This window comes from Diceros bicornis, chromosome 36 (assembly GCF_020826845.1).
Source record: "Diceros bicornis minor isolate mBicDic1 chromosome 36, mDicBic1.mat.cur, whole genome shotgun sequence".
In the NCBI taxonomy this organism is placed as follows: domain Eukaryota; kingdom Metazoa; phylum Chordata; class Mammalia; order Perissodactyla; family Rhinocerotidae; genus Diceros; species Diceros bicornis.
This window is the reverse complement of record NC_080775.1, coordinates 25,260,395-25,278,346: the sequence shown is the minus strand read 5'-3', so window position 1 is coordinate 25,278,346 and position 17,952 is coordinate 25,260,395. Positions and strand designations below refer to the sequence as shown.

The window sequence follows — 17,952 nt, the reverse complement described above, 5'->3', positions numbered from 1 at the left end:
ATTAACTCTAAAAGTTTAAATGTTTCCTGATGGACAAAGATTACCCTGGATTTACCTAAACCTCCCCTGAAGGTAGGGCCTTAATTTCAAGCCAAAAGAAAAGCCATTTATCTGTCCTTCTCCAGCCTCACCCAACTGACAGAGATCACACATCATTCCCTAGGGTCAAGGTCTTGAGAATATCCTCCTCACAGGCCCACAGCAAGGACACCCAAGGGAGAGACAAAGGCTTTCAAAGAGAAGGCAAGACTGTAGGACTCAGTAGTAAGGTCTGGTAGTTCCACATTTGGAGAAAATGAACTTCACCGCAAACTTTTCCGTATGTCAAGAACATGTACATCTTTAGAAATATTATTTTACGGCAAGTAAATGAATCAAGAGACTAAAGGTTATTGTTGACAGCCTTCCATTTTAGAAGGAAGTCAACTGTGCCTTAAAAATGCTCTACAAAATGATTAGATTCAATAACTTCACTGCACATAATTTGAACACTTTTTGTTAAGTTTCACTTTTATCAGCATCTCTGCATTTTATATCCTGCTGATAAAATTTTCCAAATTTTTGGAGAACGAGGTATTATTTTTAGCTCATGCTCTTAGTAGAGATCTGATAACCCAAGGAATCGCAGTAAACTTCTTAGACACATTAACTGTTAAAAGCTGCAGGAGGGTCCTTTACAAAAATGAAATTAAAATTCAATAAATTGCACATTACTTTCCTGAAAGAGTTCATCTAAAAGGCTGATTCACATTCAGAGTGAAGTATTCTTTTATCACAGGATTGAATCAACGCAGCAAACAGGAAACTGCTAAGAGCAGAGTCTGAAAGCTTCTTTAAAAGCCTATTAAATAGGATACTTTGTTACAAAAATTTAAAAATACAACCTATGGTACAGAAAGAAATCTTTATTACTCAGGGATAAATTTATAGCCTTAAATGCCTTCATTATTAAATGAGAAAAATGAAGAAATAGATGACCCAAGTATTCCCCTTAAGAAAAAAAACAAAAGAAACCAAATGACTGAATTAATAAAAATATAAAAATAAAATTGAAATCAATAATACAGATAATTAAAAAAATATAGGATGGGTAAATATATCCAATAGCCATTGTTTTTTTTGTTTTTAAGATGGAAAACTCCCTTGTAAGCCCAATTAAAGAAAAGAGAGCAAAGCCAAAAAATATATATAAGATTAGAATGTGGAAGGAAACACAGCCAGAGATACACAATAAATAAAAAGCACTATAAGAAAATTTATCAATCAAATCTATGGCATCAGATTTGATGATGGTTTCTTAGCAAAATACAGATAACCGAAAAAGAAAAGAAAAATTTGAATAGATAATTATCATAGAAGAATCAGAAAGGTGATTAAAGATCCAAAAAGGCCCCAGGACCAGAGGCACACACAGCTTAGATAAAATCTAATCTTAATTCAAAGTTTTAAAAACCAGTGTTCCCCACCTTCTCTAACGCTAAGAATCACCTGCTGTGCTTGTAAAAGGCACAGATGATGAGGTCTCTTTCCTGGAAATTCTTATATAGCAGGTCTGGTGCGAACCTAGGTAACTATGTCCAGGTGCTTTAAATCTTCAGAGAACATTGGCAACTGATTTTAACTCTGATAGTCCAAAGAAAAAAGATAAGAAAAAGCTTCCTAGCATAACTTTAATGTTCAAATCTGATAAGGATATAAAAGAAAACTAAAACAATAGATAAGTCATTGATGAATATAGATGAAAAAATCTAAATAAAATAGTAACACATAGGAAACAGAAATTTGTCAAAAGAGAAATGCAGTTTGATTATATTGGATGTATTCCAGAAATGTAAGGATATTTAAATATTAAGAAATCTATCAATATAGTAAGAGATATCAACAAATTGCTGCATTAAAATATTATATCAATAGATGATGAAAAGATATTTGATAAAATTCATCAGGATTCCTAACAACAACCCTAAGCAAAGCAGCAATAAAAGGAAGTTATTTAATTATGATAAATGCTCTTTATTACAAATACGAGCAAACACTAAAACCACTTCACTTAAAATCAGAAACCAGACAGGGAGGCAAGTTATGATCATTATTACTTAATACTGACTTAGAGTCTAAGTCTTAGATGCTCTAAGTACCAAAACAAAAAGAAAGGACTGACATATCATAGAAAAAAAGAGTAAAACTATTCTTTTTGCTGATGACATGATTATATATTTAGAAAACTCTACCAGTGGAAAATATATCCCATTTAGAATAACACCAAAAACCATAACGTAGTTAGAAAGAAATCTAAAAATAAATCTTAAGTTCTAGAGGAATAAAACTATAAATTATTATTAAAAACTCAAAACAATATCTAAGTAAATGGAAAGGCCTATCATGATTTGGGATGAGAAGACATAATATCATAAAAATGACAATGCTCCCCAATTAATATATAAATTTAATACAATTGTAATTAGAATTCCAATTGGGTTCTGAGAATTGAATAAATTGATCTTAAAGTTTATATGGACAAAGGCCAGACAACAGCTAAGAAAAGAATGGAAAAGAAGAAAGTGAGAGCAGGACTTGCCTTACTAGGTAGGATGCCTTACTAGAAAAATACAGTATCAAACCACTGTAATCAAGTCAACAGAATATTAGAATAGAAATAGAACCACAAATAGTGAATAAAATAGTGACATTAGAAATAGATTGCATGTTATATAAGGCCTTCATATATGATCAATCAATCAGTGGGAAAAGGGTACTGTACCTAGTAACAGTGATGGCATAACTGCCTCTCCACCTGGAACTATATAAAAAATAGATTTCAAATGGATTAAAGACAAATACATATTTTAGAACTTTCAAGAAAATCTAGGAGACTACATGTACAATGAGAGACAAGGGAAAACTTTTTAACCAATCCCCAAAACCCAGATGTTATAAACAAAAAGATAAACATGGTAGATTACACAAAAATTAAAAACATGTTTTTGTATGGCAAAAGATATGATAAAAAGTAAGTCATGGACAAGCCATACAACTGGAAATATTTATAACACAAATGATAGAAAAATATAATGTCTATAATTATTTAATGAGCACTTACAAATTGATGTAAAGCATAAAAATAACTCAATAAAAAGGGGCAACATATATAAATTTACAATTTGTAAAAGAGCAAAACCCAAGCAGCCAGCAAACAAATGGAAAGATGTTCAAATTCACTATTAGTCCAGGATATGCAAACTTGAAATGTGATGTTACTTTCACCCATCAGACTAGCAAATATTCAAATAGCTGCGATACATTGCTGGCAGAGATAGGGGCCAGGAGGGTACTCGCACACGTAGCCAGTGGAAATGGGAGGCATTACAGAATTGTTGGAAGGTAACCTTGCAATCCATATTCAAATTTTGAAATAGATATACCCTTTGTCCCAAGAATCCCACTACTAGGGACCTATCCCATAGAAATAAAAGCATCAGTAAATAAGGACATAGTTGGCTTTGCTCATGGTGACAAAGATCTGGAAACATTAATAGTTTTATGCCCAGTCATCGCTGAATGGCTGAATAAATTATGGTAGTCCACACCATGGGACATTATGTTGCTTTAAGAGAACTAATTTAGTGCTATACTAGGTGATTTGAAGGCATTTTCACAAGGTATTGCTGAGTGAGAAAAATCAGATATAGAAAAGTGTGTGTATTTAATCCCATATTAATAAAATGATGACCACCCTTCCAGATATATGTACATATTTGTGTGTGCGTGTGTGTGTGTGTGTGTGGTGTGTCTACAAGCAGGATTTTATGAGCAGGGAGGTAAATACGGAATATTGCACTATATATGCTGGCTTGTTAACAGCCATTAGCTGGGGGAGGGGAAAGAGGGCAGATGTGGATGGAAGAGGGTAAGATGGGGAAGAGAGAGCTGAGCAAAAAATAAGTTTTAAAGAAATCTGCACTAGAAATTGACAAGCTGATCCTCAAATTCGTAGAAATTCAAGGGACCCAAAATAATCTTGAAAAAAGAAGAACAAAGTTGGAGGACTCACACTTCCCAATTTCAAAACTTATCACATGGCTACAGTAATCAAGACAGCGTGGTACTGGCAGAAAAACAGACATATAAATAAAGAGAACAGAATTGAGAGTTCAGAAATAAATCTATACATTTGCGGTCAACTGATTTTCAGCACGGATGCCAAGACCATTCAATGGGGAAAGAATAGCTTTTTCAACAAATGGTGGTGGTCCAACAAAAGAAGCTGAACCCTACGACATGCCAGACACAAAAATTAACTCCAAGCGGAACAAAGAGCTGAATGTAAGAGTAAAACAGGACAACTCTTAGAGGAAAACTGAGGCGTAAATCCTCGTGACTTTGTATTAGACAACAGTTTGCTATGTATGACACCAAAATCACAAGCAACAAAAGAAAAAATAGATAAACTGGACACCATAAAAATTAAAAGCTGTTGTGCTTCAAAGCACACCATCAAGAAAGTAAAGATACAAATGGGAGAAAATTTTTGCAAATCATATATTTGATAAGGGACATGTATCTACAATGTAAGGAACTCTTACAACTCAATAATAAAAGGACAACCCTATTGAAAAATAGGCCAAAAGATCTGAATAGACATTTCTTCAAAGAAGATATATAAATGACCAATAAGTACATGAAAAGAAGATCAGCATCATAAGGCATCAGGGAAATGCAAATCAAAATCACTTCATACTCACTAGGACGGCTCTAATCAACAAGACAAATAATAAGTGTTGGGGAGGATGTGAAGAAATTGGAACCTTCAAACACTGCCGGCTGGAATGTAAAATAGTACAGCTGCGTTGGAAAATAGTCTGGCAGGTCCTCAAAAGGATAAGCATAGTGTTACCCTATGACCCAGCAAGTCCACTCCTAGGTATATACCAAAGAGAAATGAAAACTTATGTCCACACAACAACTTGTGCACGAACGTTCACAACAGCATTATTCATAATAGCCAAAAGTGGAAACAACCCAAATGTCCACCAGCTGAGGAACGGATAAATAACATGAGGTATATCCATAAAATGGAATATTATTCAGCAATAAAAAGAAGTGAAGTACTGATACATGCTTCAACATTGATGAACTCCAAAAACATTACGCTAAGTGAGAGAAACCAGTGACAAAAGACAACATATTGCACCACTCTATTTATGTGAAATGTCCGGAATAAACAGATCTATTGTGATAGAAAGCAAAGGTGGGGTGGGAATGAGGGGTAACTGCTAATCACTAGCAATGTTTCTTTCCGGGAGTGATAAATTCAGAATATGAAAATATTCTAAAAACGATTATGGTGATGCATGCACACCTCTGTGAATATACTAAAAGTCATTAAAATGTACACAGTATACAAATGCTGACTTGTATGGTATGTGAATTACATCTTAATAAAGTTGTTATTAAAAAAGACCACTAAAAAAGAATGTGTAATATGATCACATTTATGCATTATGTAAAATGTTATATATATGTGGGAGATGCAAATACAAGTAAAATAACAGATTTAAGAACAAAACCAAATTCAACTATATCTCAAGGCCACTGTTTTCCCACCTTTAAAGTAAATATTCTAATTCTAGTTATTTCATAAGGTCATTTCAGTAATTAAAAGGATGATTCACACAAAACACTTAGCACAATACCTGGCATATATTAATCACTCATAAATGCTACCTCTTACCATCAGTGATGACAAAAAGACACTTCCTGAAGAGGTTTGCATGTCTCATACTTACCTCCATTGTAAAACCTATGACTTTGAAACACTGCTCAATTAATTCATATTGGGATTTATAGAAACTATTATTCATCATGTCCTGTACTGTTCTGAGGTGGTCGTTTTGTAGATATCTGAAAAAAATATGAAAGGATGGGTAAAAATCTAAAATTCAGTGGATAGTGAAAGTATTATTTACGAAAGTACCACCTGTTGGGTTACCTGGGAGGCTTATTTTCAGGCAATTTGTAATGAGCTAGTTTCTTCTTTTCAGCTAAACCAGCATAGATGTAGTAAAAAATATGAAAGTTTTTTTCTCCACTGAAAAAATAAGACATTTTCAGTAAGGTGGTTAGTAAGACTATTTATTAATTGTCAAAATTATTTGGCAATATAATTATCAGAACAACAACTGTGAGTGCCAATGTGGGTTTTCCAAAATACTGGATTTTGGCTTTTTATGATTGTTATTGTCATTATTTTCAACAACTACTGTCATTAAATTGCGGACACTCCTAATCACTTTACATGAATCATTCAACGCATATTTGTGAGTGACTACCGGGCATTGTTCTAGACACTGAGGATGCACCAGGTGCAAGACAGTCAAAAATCCCTAACTTCTTAGAGTTTAAATGCCAGTGGGCGCGGACAGGAAAAGAAACAAATTAATAGTACGTATAGCATGCCAGATGGTGATAAGTGCTACATTATCTCTTCACCTGCCGTAACCCCTCCGTTACGGACGTGGTTCTCTCATTTTAGACACAGGGAAACTGAGGCTTAGAAGGGCTCCAATCTCCTCTCAGGTTACAGAGTTGATGGCTAAACTGGATTCAAACCAGGCTATTTGACTCCAAAGCCCACGTTTTTAACCACCTTGTGACATGGCCTTTCTGGGGCTCAGTTTTCTCACTTGTATGAGGAATCTGCTTCTTATGCGTCTCAAGGTCCATGACTCTGTGGTTCTAACACAAAAGTAGCATTTCCCAGATTCTGGAATAAGACAATTAAGGGAATATGGGCCACAACAAGGTGAGTCTCTGGCTCAGGACGGTCCACTGCATAATGCTGGGACCTCAGGTTCCCCTTCTCATCCTTCCCTCGTCTTCCTTTTCCTCTGGAGAGTTCCTGGGATGGATCACATTTTTCTCCAGGACCAGGCAAGTTCTCTTCAGAAACAGAGAAGGATGATCTTCCTGTTTTATAGTTTCACAGTCTCCATTATCTCTGTTCAGCCCTGCTTTGCTTCCATTCTTTTTTTTTTTTTTTTGTGATGAAGATGGGCCCAGAGCTAACATCTGCCAATCCTCCTCTTTTTGCTGAGGAAGACCGGCCCTGGGCTAACATCCGTGCCCATCTTCCTCCACTTTATATGGGACGCCACCACAGCATGGCTCTCCAAGCAGTGCGTCAGTGTGCGTCTGGGATCCGAACCGGCAAACCCCGGGCCGCTGCAGCAGAGCGTGTGCACTTAACTGCTTGTGCCACTGGGCCAGCCCTTTGCTTCTTGATGACCTGATGGCAGTTTGGGAGACCCTGGGGTTTGCATCTGACTTGTGGCATCGCCCTTCTCATCCTCCCACTGCACTTTCCTCTCATTTTGGCGTGGTCCTAAATGCTCACTTGATTACTCACACCATTATCACCAGGCTTACAAGACTGGGGTTGGGGCAGAGAAGGGTTCCTCTTACAGAGGCGAAATTAATTATAACCCTCACATGCTAAGGTCTTGCTGTCTTCATTTCTTTTTAAATTACTCCTCTTTCAGTTAGTATGAGACTCCCAATGCCATCACAAAGCTTTAGATGGTACCAGAGGGGCTGGGTCAGGAGATACAAAGTTGTCGCTGTACAAGCGCTCCTCTCTGCCACCGATTAGTCAGGATTCTCCAAAGAAAGCAGAACCAACGGTGTGTGTGTATGTGTGTGTAGAGAGAGAAATTGATTAAGGAATTGGATCATGAGATTGCGGAAGCATATAAGCCCAAAATCTGCAGGGTCGGCTGGCAGGCTGGAGACCCAGGGAAGAGTTGCAGTTTGAGTCCAAATGTAGTCTTGCTGGTAAAATTTCTTCCTGCTCGGAGGTTAGTCACCTCAAGCCTTCCAAATGGGAGGAGGGAAATAGCCAAGTCCAGCCCAGTCTAGCCATCCTGTGCCACCTAGGCAGGAAGAAAAAAACTGAGGAGCACTGGTGAAGTTCACAGTCCAGAGGCACAGGCTTACTAAAAGACTGAGACCTAATCACAGGGCCATAGAACACTTCCCCTCCCCACCTTACTAAAGGCCTGTTTACGGCAGTTCCTTTTACCCAGTACATCATGTTTGGCTATCAAAAAAAAATTACAAGGCATATTAAAAGGCAAAAAATACAATTTGAAGAGACAGAGCAGCATCAGAACTAGACACGGCAGGATTATTGGAATTATTAAATTAGGAATTTAAAACAATTATTAATATGCTAAGAGCTTTAGTGGATCAACTAGGCAGCATGCAAGAACAGATGGGCAATGCAAGCAGAGAGATGGAAATCCTAAGAAAGAACCAAAAAGAAATGCTAGAGATAAAAACTCTGTAACAGCAATGAAGAATGCCTTTGATGGGCTTATTAGTAGACTGCATGCAGCTGAGAAAAGAATCTCTGAGCTTGAGGATATATTAATGGAAACCTCCAAATCTGAAAAGCAAAGAGAACAAAGATTGAAAAACACAGAATAGAATATCCAAGAACTGTGGGACAAATAAAAAGGTGTAATGTAGGTGTAATTGGGATGCAAGGAGAAAAAGAGAGAAAGGAACAGAAGAAATATTTGAAATGACAATGACAGAATTTCCCCAAATCAATGTTAGACACCAAACCACAGATCCAGGAAGCTCAAAGAACACGAAGCAGGATAAATGCTAAAAAAATACACCCAGGCATATCATTTTCAAACTACAGACAATCAAAAATAAAGAAAAAACTCTAAGAAACAAGAGGGGAAAAACATTTTGCATATAGAGGAACAAAGATAAGAATCTCATTAGACTTCTCCTCAGAAACCATGCAAGCAAGAAGAGAGTAGAGTGAAATCTTTAAAACGTTGAGAGAAAAAAACACCAACCTAGAATTCTATACTCCACAAGATTCTTCTTCAGAAGTGAAGGAAAAATAAGGACTTTCTCAGACAAATAAAAATTGAGGGAATTTTTTGCCAGTAGAGCTGCGTTGAAGAAATGCTATAAGAAGTTCTTTAGAGAGAAGAAAAATAACATAGGTCAGAAACTGGGATCTACATAAATAAAGGAAGAGTATCAAAGAAGGAATAAGTCAAGATAAAACAAAAATTTATTTTTCTTACTCTTATTGATCTAACAGATAACAGTTTGTTCAAAATAATAATAGGAACAATGTATTCAATTATGTATGATTATGTGTATATATAATATATATGCTTATGTATGCTTATATTAATGAAATCAATGACAGCAATGATATAGGTACTAGAGAGAGGAAATAGGAAATTTTGTTATTATAAGGTGCTCACTATCTGTGAAGTACTATAGCGTTATTTGAAAGTGGACCTAGATTAGTTGTAAATATTTATTGAAAACTCTATGGCAACCACAAAAGAAGTATAACTGATATGCTAAGAGAGGAGAGAAAATGGAATCACATAAAATGCTCAATTAAAACCACAACAGGCAGAAAAGCAGTGAAAGACAAAAATAGGAGCAAAGAGCAAGGGCAACAATTAGAAGATAGTAACAAATGTGATAGATATTCATCCAACTATATCAGTAATCACTTTGAACATCAGTAGTCTAAATACACCAATTAAAAAACCGAGATTGTCAGAGGGATCAAAAAACAAGATCTAATCATCTGTTGTCTACAAGAAACCCACTTTAACTATAAAGAACATATAGATTAAAAGTAAGTGGATGGAGAAAAATATACCATGCTAACACTAATCAAAAGAAAGCAGCAGTAGAGGCTGACTCGTGGCCTAGTAGTTAAGTTCGGCACGCTCCACTTCAGTGGCCCAGGTTTGGTTCCCAGCTGTGGACCTACACCACTCATCGGTGGCCATGCTGTGGTGGCAACCCACATACAAAACAGAGAAATATGGGCACGGATGTTAGCTCAGGGCAAATCTTCCTCAAGCAAAAAAGAAAAAAAGAGGAAGACTGGCAGCAGATGTTAGCTCAGGGCAAATCTTCCTCAACAACAACAACAACAACAACAAAGAAAGCAGGAGTAATTATATTAATTTCAGACAGGGTGGACTTCAAAGCAAGGAAGTTATCAGTGATTAAAAGGGGCATTACATAATGATAATGGGTTCAATTCTCCAAAAGACACAATAATCTTTAATGTGTATGGGCCTAACAACTAAGCACCAGACTATGTGAGGCAAAAACTGATGGAACTGCAAGGAGAAAGAGATGAATCCACTGTCATAGTTGGACGTTTCAATAACCCTCTATCAGAAATGGACCGATCCAGCAGGCAGAAAATCAATAAGGATGCAGTTGAACTCAACATCATCAATCAACTGGATATAATTGACATCTATAGACTACTTCATCCGACAACAGCAGAATTCACATTCTTCTCTAGCTCACATGGAATATTCACCAAGACAGACCACATCCTAGGCTATAAAACATACCTTAACAAATTTAAAATAATAGACATCATACAATCTCTACTCTTAGACCACAATGGAATTAAACTAGAATAACAGAAAGATAAATGGAAAATCCCAAAATATGTGGTGATTATATAATGCACTTCTAAATAACACATGAGTCAAAGAATAAATCTCAAGAGAAATTAAAAAATATTTTGAACTAGATGAGAATGAAAACACAACTTACTAAAACTTGTGGGATGCAGTGAAAGCAGTGTTTAGAAGAAAATTTATAGCATTGAATGCATGTATTAGAAAAGAAGAAAGATCTAAAACCAATAATCTAAGTTTCCATTTTAGGAAACTAGAAAATGAAGAGCAAATTAAATCCAAAGTAAGCAGAAGAAAAGAAATAAGAAAAAGAGCACAAATCAAACTAGAAATCAATAAAGAAAAATCAATGAAACCAAAAGCTGTTTCTTGAAAAGATCAATAAAATCAATAAGCCTCTAGCCAGGCTAAGAAAAAAAGAGACAGGGAAAAAATTACTAACATCAGAAATAAAAGAGGAGACATCACTACAGTCCTCATGGAAATTAAAAGTATAATAAAGGAAAATTATGACCAACTCTGTGCACCAAAATTTGATTACCTAGATGAAAGGCACTAATTTCTTGAAAGACATAATTTGCCAAAACTCACACAAGAGGAAACAGACAATCTGTATAGGCTCAAATCTATTAAGAAAATTGAATCAATAATTAATAACCTTCCAAAATAGAAAGCTCCAGGCCCAGACGGGTTCACTGGTGAATTATACCAGACATTCCATGTAGAATTTATACCAATTCTCTACAATCTCCTTCAGATGGTAGAAGCAGAGGGAATACTTCTTATCTCATTCTGTGAGGCCAGCATTAACCTAATACCAAAACCAGACAAAGATATTATAAGAAAACTATAGACAAATATCTCTCATGAACACAGAGGAAAAAATCCTCAACAAAATATTAGCAAATTGAACTCAACAACATACAAAAAGAATTATACACCACAACCAAGTAGGATATATCCCAGGTATGCAAGTAAACATTAGAAAATCAATTTATGTAATCCATCACATCAACAGGACAAAGAAAAAAAAATCACATTATCATATCAATGAACGCAGAAAAAGTATTTGAGAAAACCCAACAGCCATTCATGACAAAAACTCTCAGTAAATTAGGAATACAGGGGAACTTCCTCAACTTGGTACAGAATATCTAAAAAAAACCCTAGAGGTAACATCATACTTAATGGTGAGAAATGGAAAGCTTTCCCACTAAGGTCAAGAACAAGGCAAGGATGTCCCCTCTCACCATTCCTTTTCAATATCTTACTGGAAGTTCTAGCCAATGCAAGAAGACAAAAAAAGAACATGAAAGGTACATACAGATTGGGAGGGAAGAAATAAATCTGTCTTTGTAGATGATAAGATCATTTATGTGGAAAATGTGAAAGAAGTGACAAGAAAACTTCTAGAACTAATAAGCGATAACTGCAAGTTTGCAAGATACAGGTTAATATACAAAAGTCAGTCACTTTCCTATATACCAACAATGAACAAGGGGAATTTGAAATTAGGAACACAATACCATTTACATTAGCACCTCCCCAAAATGAAATAGTTATAAATCTAACAATATACATATAAGATCTATATGAGAAAATTACAAAACTCTGATGAAAGAAATCAAAGAAGAACTAAATAAATGGAGAGATATTCAATGTTCATGGATAGGAAGACTCAATATTGTTAAGATGTCAGTTCTTCCAACTTGATCTATAGATTCAATGCAATCCCAATCAAATCCCAGCAAGTTATTTTGTGGATATCAACAAACAGATTCTAATGTTTACATGGAGGGCAAAAGACCCAAAATAGCCAACACGATATTGAAGGAGAAGAAAAAAGTTGGAGGACTGACAATGCCTGACTTCAAGACTTCCTATAAAGCTATTGTAATCAAGACAGTGTGGTAGTGGCAAAAGAACAGATGAATAGATCTATGGAACAGATAGAGAGCCCAGAAATAGACTCCCGTAAATATAGTTAGCTGATCTTTGACAAAGGAGCAAAGGCAATACAATGAAGCAAAGACAGTCTTTTCAACAAATCATGCTGAAAACTGGACATCCACATGCCAAAAAAAAGAGAAAAGAATCCAAACACAGATCTTACACCTTTCACAAAAGTTAACTCAAAATGGGCCATAGACCCAAATGTGTAAAACACAAAACTATAAAATTCGTAGAAGATAAAACAGGAGAAAACCTGGACGATAATAATGGGTATGGTGATGAGTTCTTAGACACAACACAAAAGGCATGATCCATGAAAGAAATAATTGATAAACTGGACTTCACTAAAATTAAAAACTTCTGCCAAGCAAAAGACAATTTCAAGAGAATGAGAAGACAAGCCACAACCTGGGAGAAAATATTTGCAAAACACACATCTGATAAGGACTGTTATCCAAAATATACAAAGAACTCTTAAAAGTCAACAATAAGAAAACAAACAACTCAAACAAAAAAATGGGCTAAAAGCCTTAACAAACACCTCACCAAAGAAGAGACAGAGATGTCAAACAAGCGTAAGAAATGATGCTCCACATCATATGTCATCAGGGAGATGCAAATTAAAACCACAATGAGATATCACTACATGTCTATTAGAATGGCCAAAATCCAGAACACTGACAACACCAAATGCTGGTGAGGATGTGGAGCAACAATAACTCTCATTCATTGCTAGTGGGAATGCAAACTGGTACAACCACTCTGGAAGACATTTTGGTGGTTTCTTACAAAACTAAACATACCCTTACCATATGATCCAGCAACTGAGGTCCTTGGTATTTACCCCAATGAGTTGAAAACTTATATCCACACAAAAACTTGCACACGGATGTTGGTAGCAGCTTTATTCATAATTGCCCAAATTTGAAGCAACCAAGATGTCCTTCAGCAAGTGAACGGATAAATAAACTGTGGTACATCCAGACAATGGAATGTTATTCAATATTATCCCAGGTTAAAAAAAAAAAAAACTGAGCTATCAAGACATGAAAAGACATGGAGAAACTTTAAATGCATATTACTAAGTGAAAGAAGCCAATCTGAAAAGGCTACATACTGTATCATTTCAACTATATGACTTTCTGGAAAAGGCAAAACTATGGAGACAGTGAAAAGATCAGTGGTTGTCAGGGGTTGGGGGAGGGAAGGATGAGTATTCAGAGCAGAGAGGGTCTTTAGGGCAGTGAAAGTACTCCGTATAATACTGTAACAGTTGATACATTTCATACATTTGTCCAAACTCAAAGAAAGGACACCACCAAGAGTGACTCTTAATGAAAACTATGGACTTTGGGTGATGATGTGCCAATGAGGTTCATCAGTTGTAACAAATGTAACACTCTAGTGCGGGATGTTGATAATGGGGGAGGCTATGCATGTGTGGGGTAGGAGTATGTATATCTGTACCTTCTCAATTTTGCTGTGAACCTAAAACTGCTGTAAAAATAGTCTTAAAAAAAAACTTTCCTAGGGCCGGCCCTGTGGCTTAGCGGTTAAGTGCGTGCGCTCTGCTGCTGGTGGCCCGGGTTCGGATCCCGGGCGCGCACGAATGCACCGCTTCTCCGGCCACGCTGAGGCCGCGTCCCACGTGCAGCGACTGGAGGGATGTGCAACTATGACATACAACAATCTGCTGGGGCTTTGGGGGGAAAAAATAAATAAATAAAATCTTTAAAAAAAAACAAAACAAAAAACTTTCCTAGGTCTCCTCCTCCTGTATATTACGCAGTACCATCTCAGCTGAGATAGAAATTTTACCTTTGCTCTCTTTAGAAATCATTTATTCTTTCAGTACACAGAAGTTTTCCTTAGAAACAAAGGGGAACATATCCACATATATTTACTTTTCCAACGCTGCAGTTAAAGATATTTGGAGTTTTAGGACATCTCTGTCTTTATCTTATAATCTCTAGCTTTGTTTCAAGGTTCTGCCAAAAACCATTACGAGAGTAATTTTTACAGAAGCTCATTAAGGGCTTCAACACACAATTCATGCCGGTTTAAAATAACATGGTTAAAGGTTTGATGTTTGTTCCACATCAATAACTATTTAAGATACTCTATTCAGTCTTTCCTGAAAGTTAACAAATAAAAATACTTAATATGAAAATGTACAACTTGATAAAGTGATTAATGTGGATTCCTGTTCTTCCTTGTTAGTATTTCAAAAATAAGGAATACATTTTGAAAGAGAAAAAAAGTAACAGTGCTATTGATTAGTATGCATTCTGGGTTGAGACTGTTCCCTGAGTTTGGGAGGGCATAATATCACCATGTCTCGGAGGAGAGTTCAAATGTCCAGGAGATCCAAATCTTTCAAGTGTCTAGGTCAGAAGGAAAAAGGGCTGGAGCTAAAATAGCAGCAGAGGAAGGGAAAGCAAAGGAGAGGTGTCAACGTTATTCTAAAGATCAGCTCCCAAGTATTTAGACATGGAAAGTGAAGGAAGGGTCAGAGGTTTGATATAAATGGAGGAGGATGGTTCCCTTCCCTAAAAAAGGGACCATGGAAAAGAAACAGGTTTAGGACAATGTGTATTCAGCTGAATTTGATACAGAGGCAAGATATCCAGGTAGTAGGAAATGAAAAACGTGAACTTAGGAGAGAACGAGAAGTACATATTTGGTTGTCAATCACGTAGAACAATCTGTTGAGGCCATGATGTCAGAAGAAATTGCTAAGTGAGGGAGCATAGAGAGAAAAGAGAAATACTCCAAGGACAAATCTTTGGTAAATACACATTTGGGGAATGAAGGGACGAATCTAAGTCAGAGAAGAAAAACTCAGAGAGGTGGGAGAGGAACCAGGAGAATCCAGTGATGGAGGCAAAGACAGGTGAACTTTCAAGAAAAGGGGTGTCCACAGGCTCAGATGCTGACATGAGGACTGGCACCTCCTTGAGAATGGCTGTACTCACACTTTCCAGGTGTCCAGTCATTACTTGTTGCAGTCACCAGTAACACTGCACTGAACCCTAACATTGCACATGAGCAAGGTTAGAACAAAACCAAAAGTCTAGTTCTTGTCTTTTCTCACCACAAAATAATAAAACTTCTCTAAGACTGGCACAGCATATAATTTAGTTTGCTTTGTTCTACTGAAATCACATTGATTGCTCTGTGTGTCACACCTTGAACCCTAAAATAATGCAGTGTGCAATTAGAGGAGTGACTCACAAATGGAGACATGCAAAATTGGTGGTTTTCTCTTCAATTATCAGTTTACATTTACTGAGAATTGGAATTTGACAGGATCTGGAGACGCAATAGGAAATATACTGACCTTCAGTGGATAAACAATGGAGAGTTAAAGAAACAGGAAAAGGAGATATTGCCAAAACTACCCATCTCATGTCTTGCCCTGACTACATCCAAGTTATACTTAAGAAGACAGAGCACCAGAGGATCCCACACATGCTCATATGACCAGTGGTTCCCAGGTCAGAATGTCCTGGGGACAAACAGAGGGTCTCAGCAAGTTACTAAATAGTATTTCTCTGACTCTGGCCCCACCCCTAATTGTGGATCTTTGAAGATTTCTTCAGAGTCTCACTCGGCCATTTGCAGGAAGGTTTCAGGGCTGTCTCCTGTGTGTTCACCTGCCCTGGACCTGGGGATCACCAAGCAGCAAGGCCTCTAACACCCTCAAAACTGTGGCAAAGTCCTCACAAGGGTGTGGCTTTCTCCAGTTGTGAAACCTTTGAATCTTTGACAAAGTGGCCAACAATAAGGCTTGGAAAGCCAACAATGCAGCTTTGGTTCATGAGGCCCCATAGGGTATTCAGGAAACAGTGCTTTTAATTTTTCAGTTTTAATTACAGCTCCCTCCACTAAGACTCCCTCCTTCAAGACATGCGGTCTCCTCTATCCCTCTCCCTTGCCACCTACCTGCTCACACTTAGCAGATGAACTCATTGCCTACTTTCCTGAGAGACTAGAAACCAAGTGATCAGGAAGCTTTGCATCAAAGCATCCACCGCTCTCCAGGAGACTGTGAGCTGCTTTACTGCAGGACTCCCATCTTACTCAGCGTTCTCTCTCCTGTGCCTAGTACAGGTCCTGGCACATAGCAGGCACTCAATAATTATTTGCTAAATGGATGAATGAATCAATGAATGTTGGGCTTTGGAGTCAGACAGAGAGACATGAGTTCAAACCGCAACTCAAGGCAATTTAACACAATTCTCTTAGTCTCAGTTTCCTCAGGTATAAAATAGACAATAATATCCTGTCATATCAATGTAAGAATTAAAAGAGATAATGGTTATTAAGTGCTTAGCACAGTGCCTGACACAGAGTAATTGCTCCATAAATAATATTTCCCCTTCCTCCACCTCTGCTACTTTGTTGGTGTCTCGTGTAGCGTCTGGTACAGTGCTGGGCATGGGAGAGAAATGCCATCAACGCTTGCTGAACTAAATTGTAGTAACAGGAGAATAGTGCCTGAAACAGCTATAATTTACATATACGAGAACTATCTAGCATCTACTCTAATATGCTCATTTTCTTTTTGAAATTAAGTAGCCTCTTTTAAAAATTTCTTCTCTAAAATCATCTGCATTTAGAAGATGATTTAACTCACAACTTACAGGATAGTACCATCATTAGAAATATAAAAATAAATGTGGTCAGAGATTGGGGTGGGATGACATGGGCAGAGGCAAAAAGAGAAGGAAAAAACTTATTCCCTTCGAAGAAAGGGTAAATTCATTTAAAAAAAATAATTGTCTGCTCTGGTTCTTCTCTGCCACCTCAGATCCATTCCCCACTCTTCTTTGCCTCGCTCTGTGACCCCAAAAGCCAACCTCTGCAGACTGCAATACCTGGGCTCCTTGCTCTCTGGCTTCCAGTGGGGTTCAGCCAATAGGAAGCACAGGGAGGAGACTGGAAGGAGGGAGAAGAGAGAGGTCGGGGTATCTGCCCCCTTGCTCTCTCCCTCACAGCGGTGTACTCCTTTATGGCAACAGCTCCTGAGGGACAGCCCCTCCGGCACAGTCCTAGTCTCACCAGGCTCTGCAGTGCTGTCCCTCCTTCTGGCCTGGGGTAGTAACGGTCTCACCGCTGTTCCTCTGTGGGTACCTCACCATTTATTCTTGGTTCTTCAGTGCCCCTCCACCTCTGTAAATAGTCCTCTCAGTCAAACCCTTTGAACTTGTTCTTTCCTTTCAGTATCCAGATGGATATAGTGCATTTACATGTATAATAAAAAAATGTACCTACTAAGAGTTCTTCTATTACATTTCTGATGTTTCATTCTCAAAAATCACAAAAAGCTTCTCTAAAATTTAAAAATACAATTGAAATTAGTTTTGTGTAGGGAAATACATTCTCTCCTACTTCAGAAAGTAGCTCTAATTTATCCTGTTAGTACCTCTATGGTGGGATTAGGTTTTCTATCTGTTATCATGAATTTTAGGTTATTGAGTAACTCTTCTACTGGATGTAAGAC

General features: G+C 37.2%; 1 protein-coding gene and 1 long non-coding RNA gene across 28 annotated transcripts in view; one reads left to right on the top strand and one right to left on the bottom strand.

Moving 5' to 3' along the window:
- Positions 1–17,952, top strand: part of LOC131398820 (uncharacterized) — a 263,140-nt gene that overhangs the window by 54,880 nt on the left and 190,308 nt on the right. The window lies entirely within an intron of this gene.
- The window catches only part of MYO3A (myosin IIIA), a 227,002-nt gene that overhangs the window by 106,924 nt on the left and 102,126 nt on the right, over positions 1–17,952 (bottom strand). For 22 of the 27 annotated variants that reach the window (XR_009216986.1, XM_058532614.1, XM_058532613.1 and 19 more), the window contains 2 exons: positions 5,990–6,088; positions 5,787–5,901 (listed from right to left, as the gene is read on the bottom strand). The exons of 1 other annotated variant lie outside the window; for it this stretch is intronic. Coding sequence is in view for 23 of the 26 variants with exons in the window: in XM_058532614.1 (XP_058388597.1) it covers positions 5,787–5,901; positions 5,990–6,088 (214 nt within the window). In the remaining 3 variants the exon portion in view is untranslated. Of the gene's footprint in view, positions 1–2,761; positions 2,801–5,786; positions 5,902–5,989; positions 6,089–11,151; positions 11,305–12,702; positions 13,416–17,952 lie in introns of those variants that run through there. 4 more of the 27 variants (XM_058532636.1, XR_009216988.1, XR_009216987.1 and 1 more) reach the window with 4 other exon arrangements.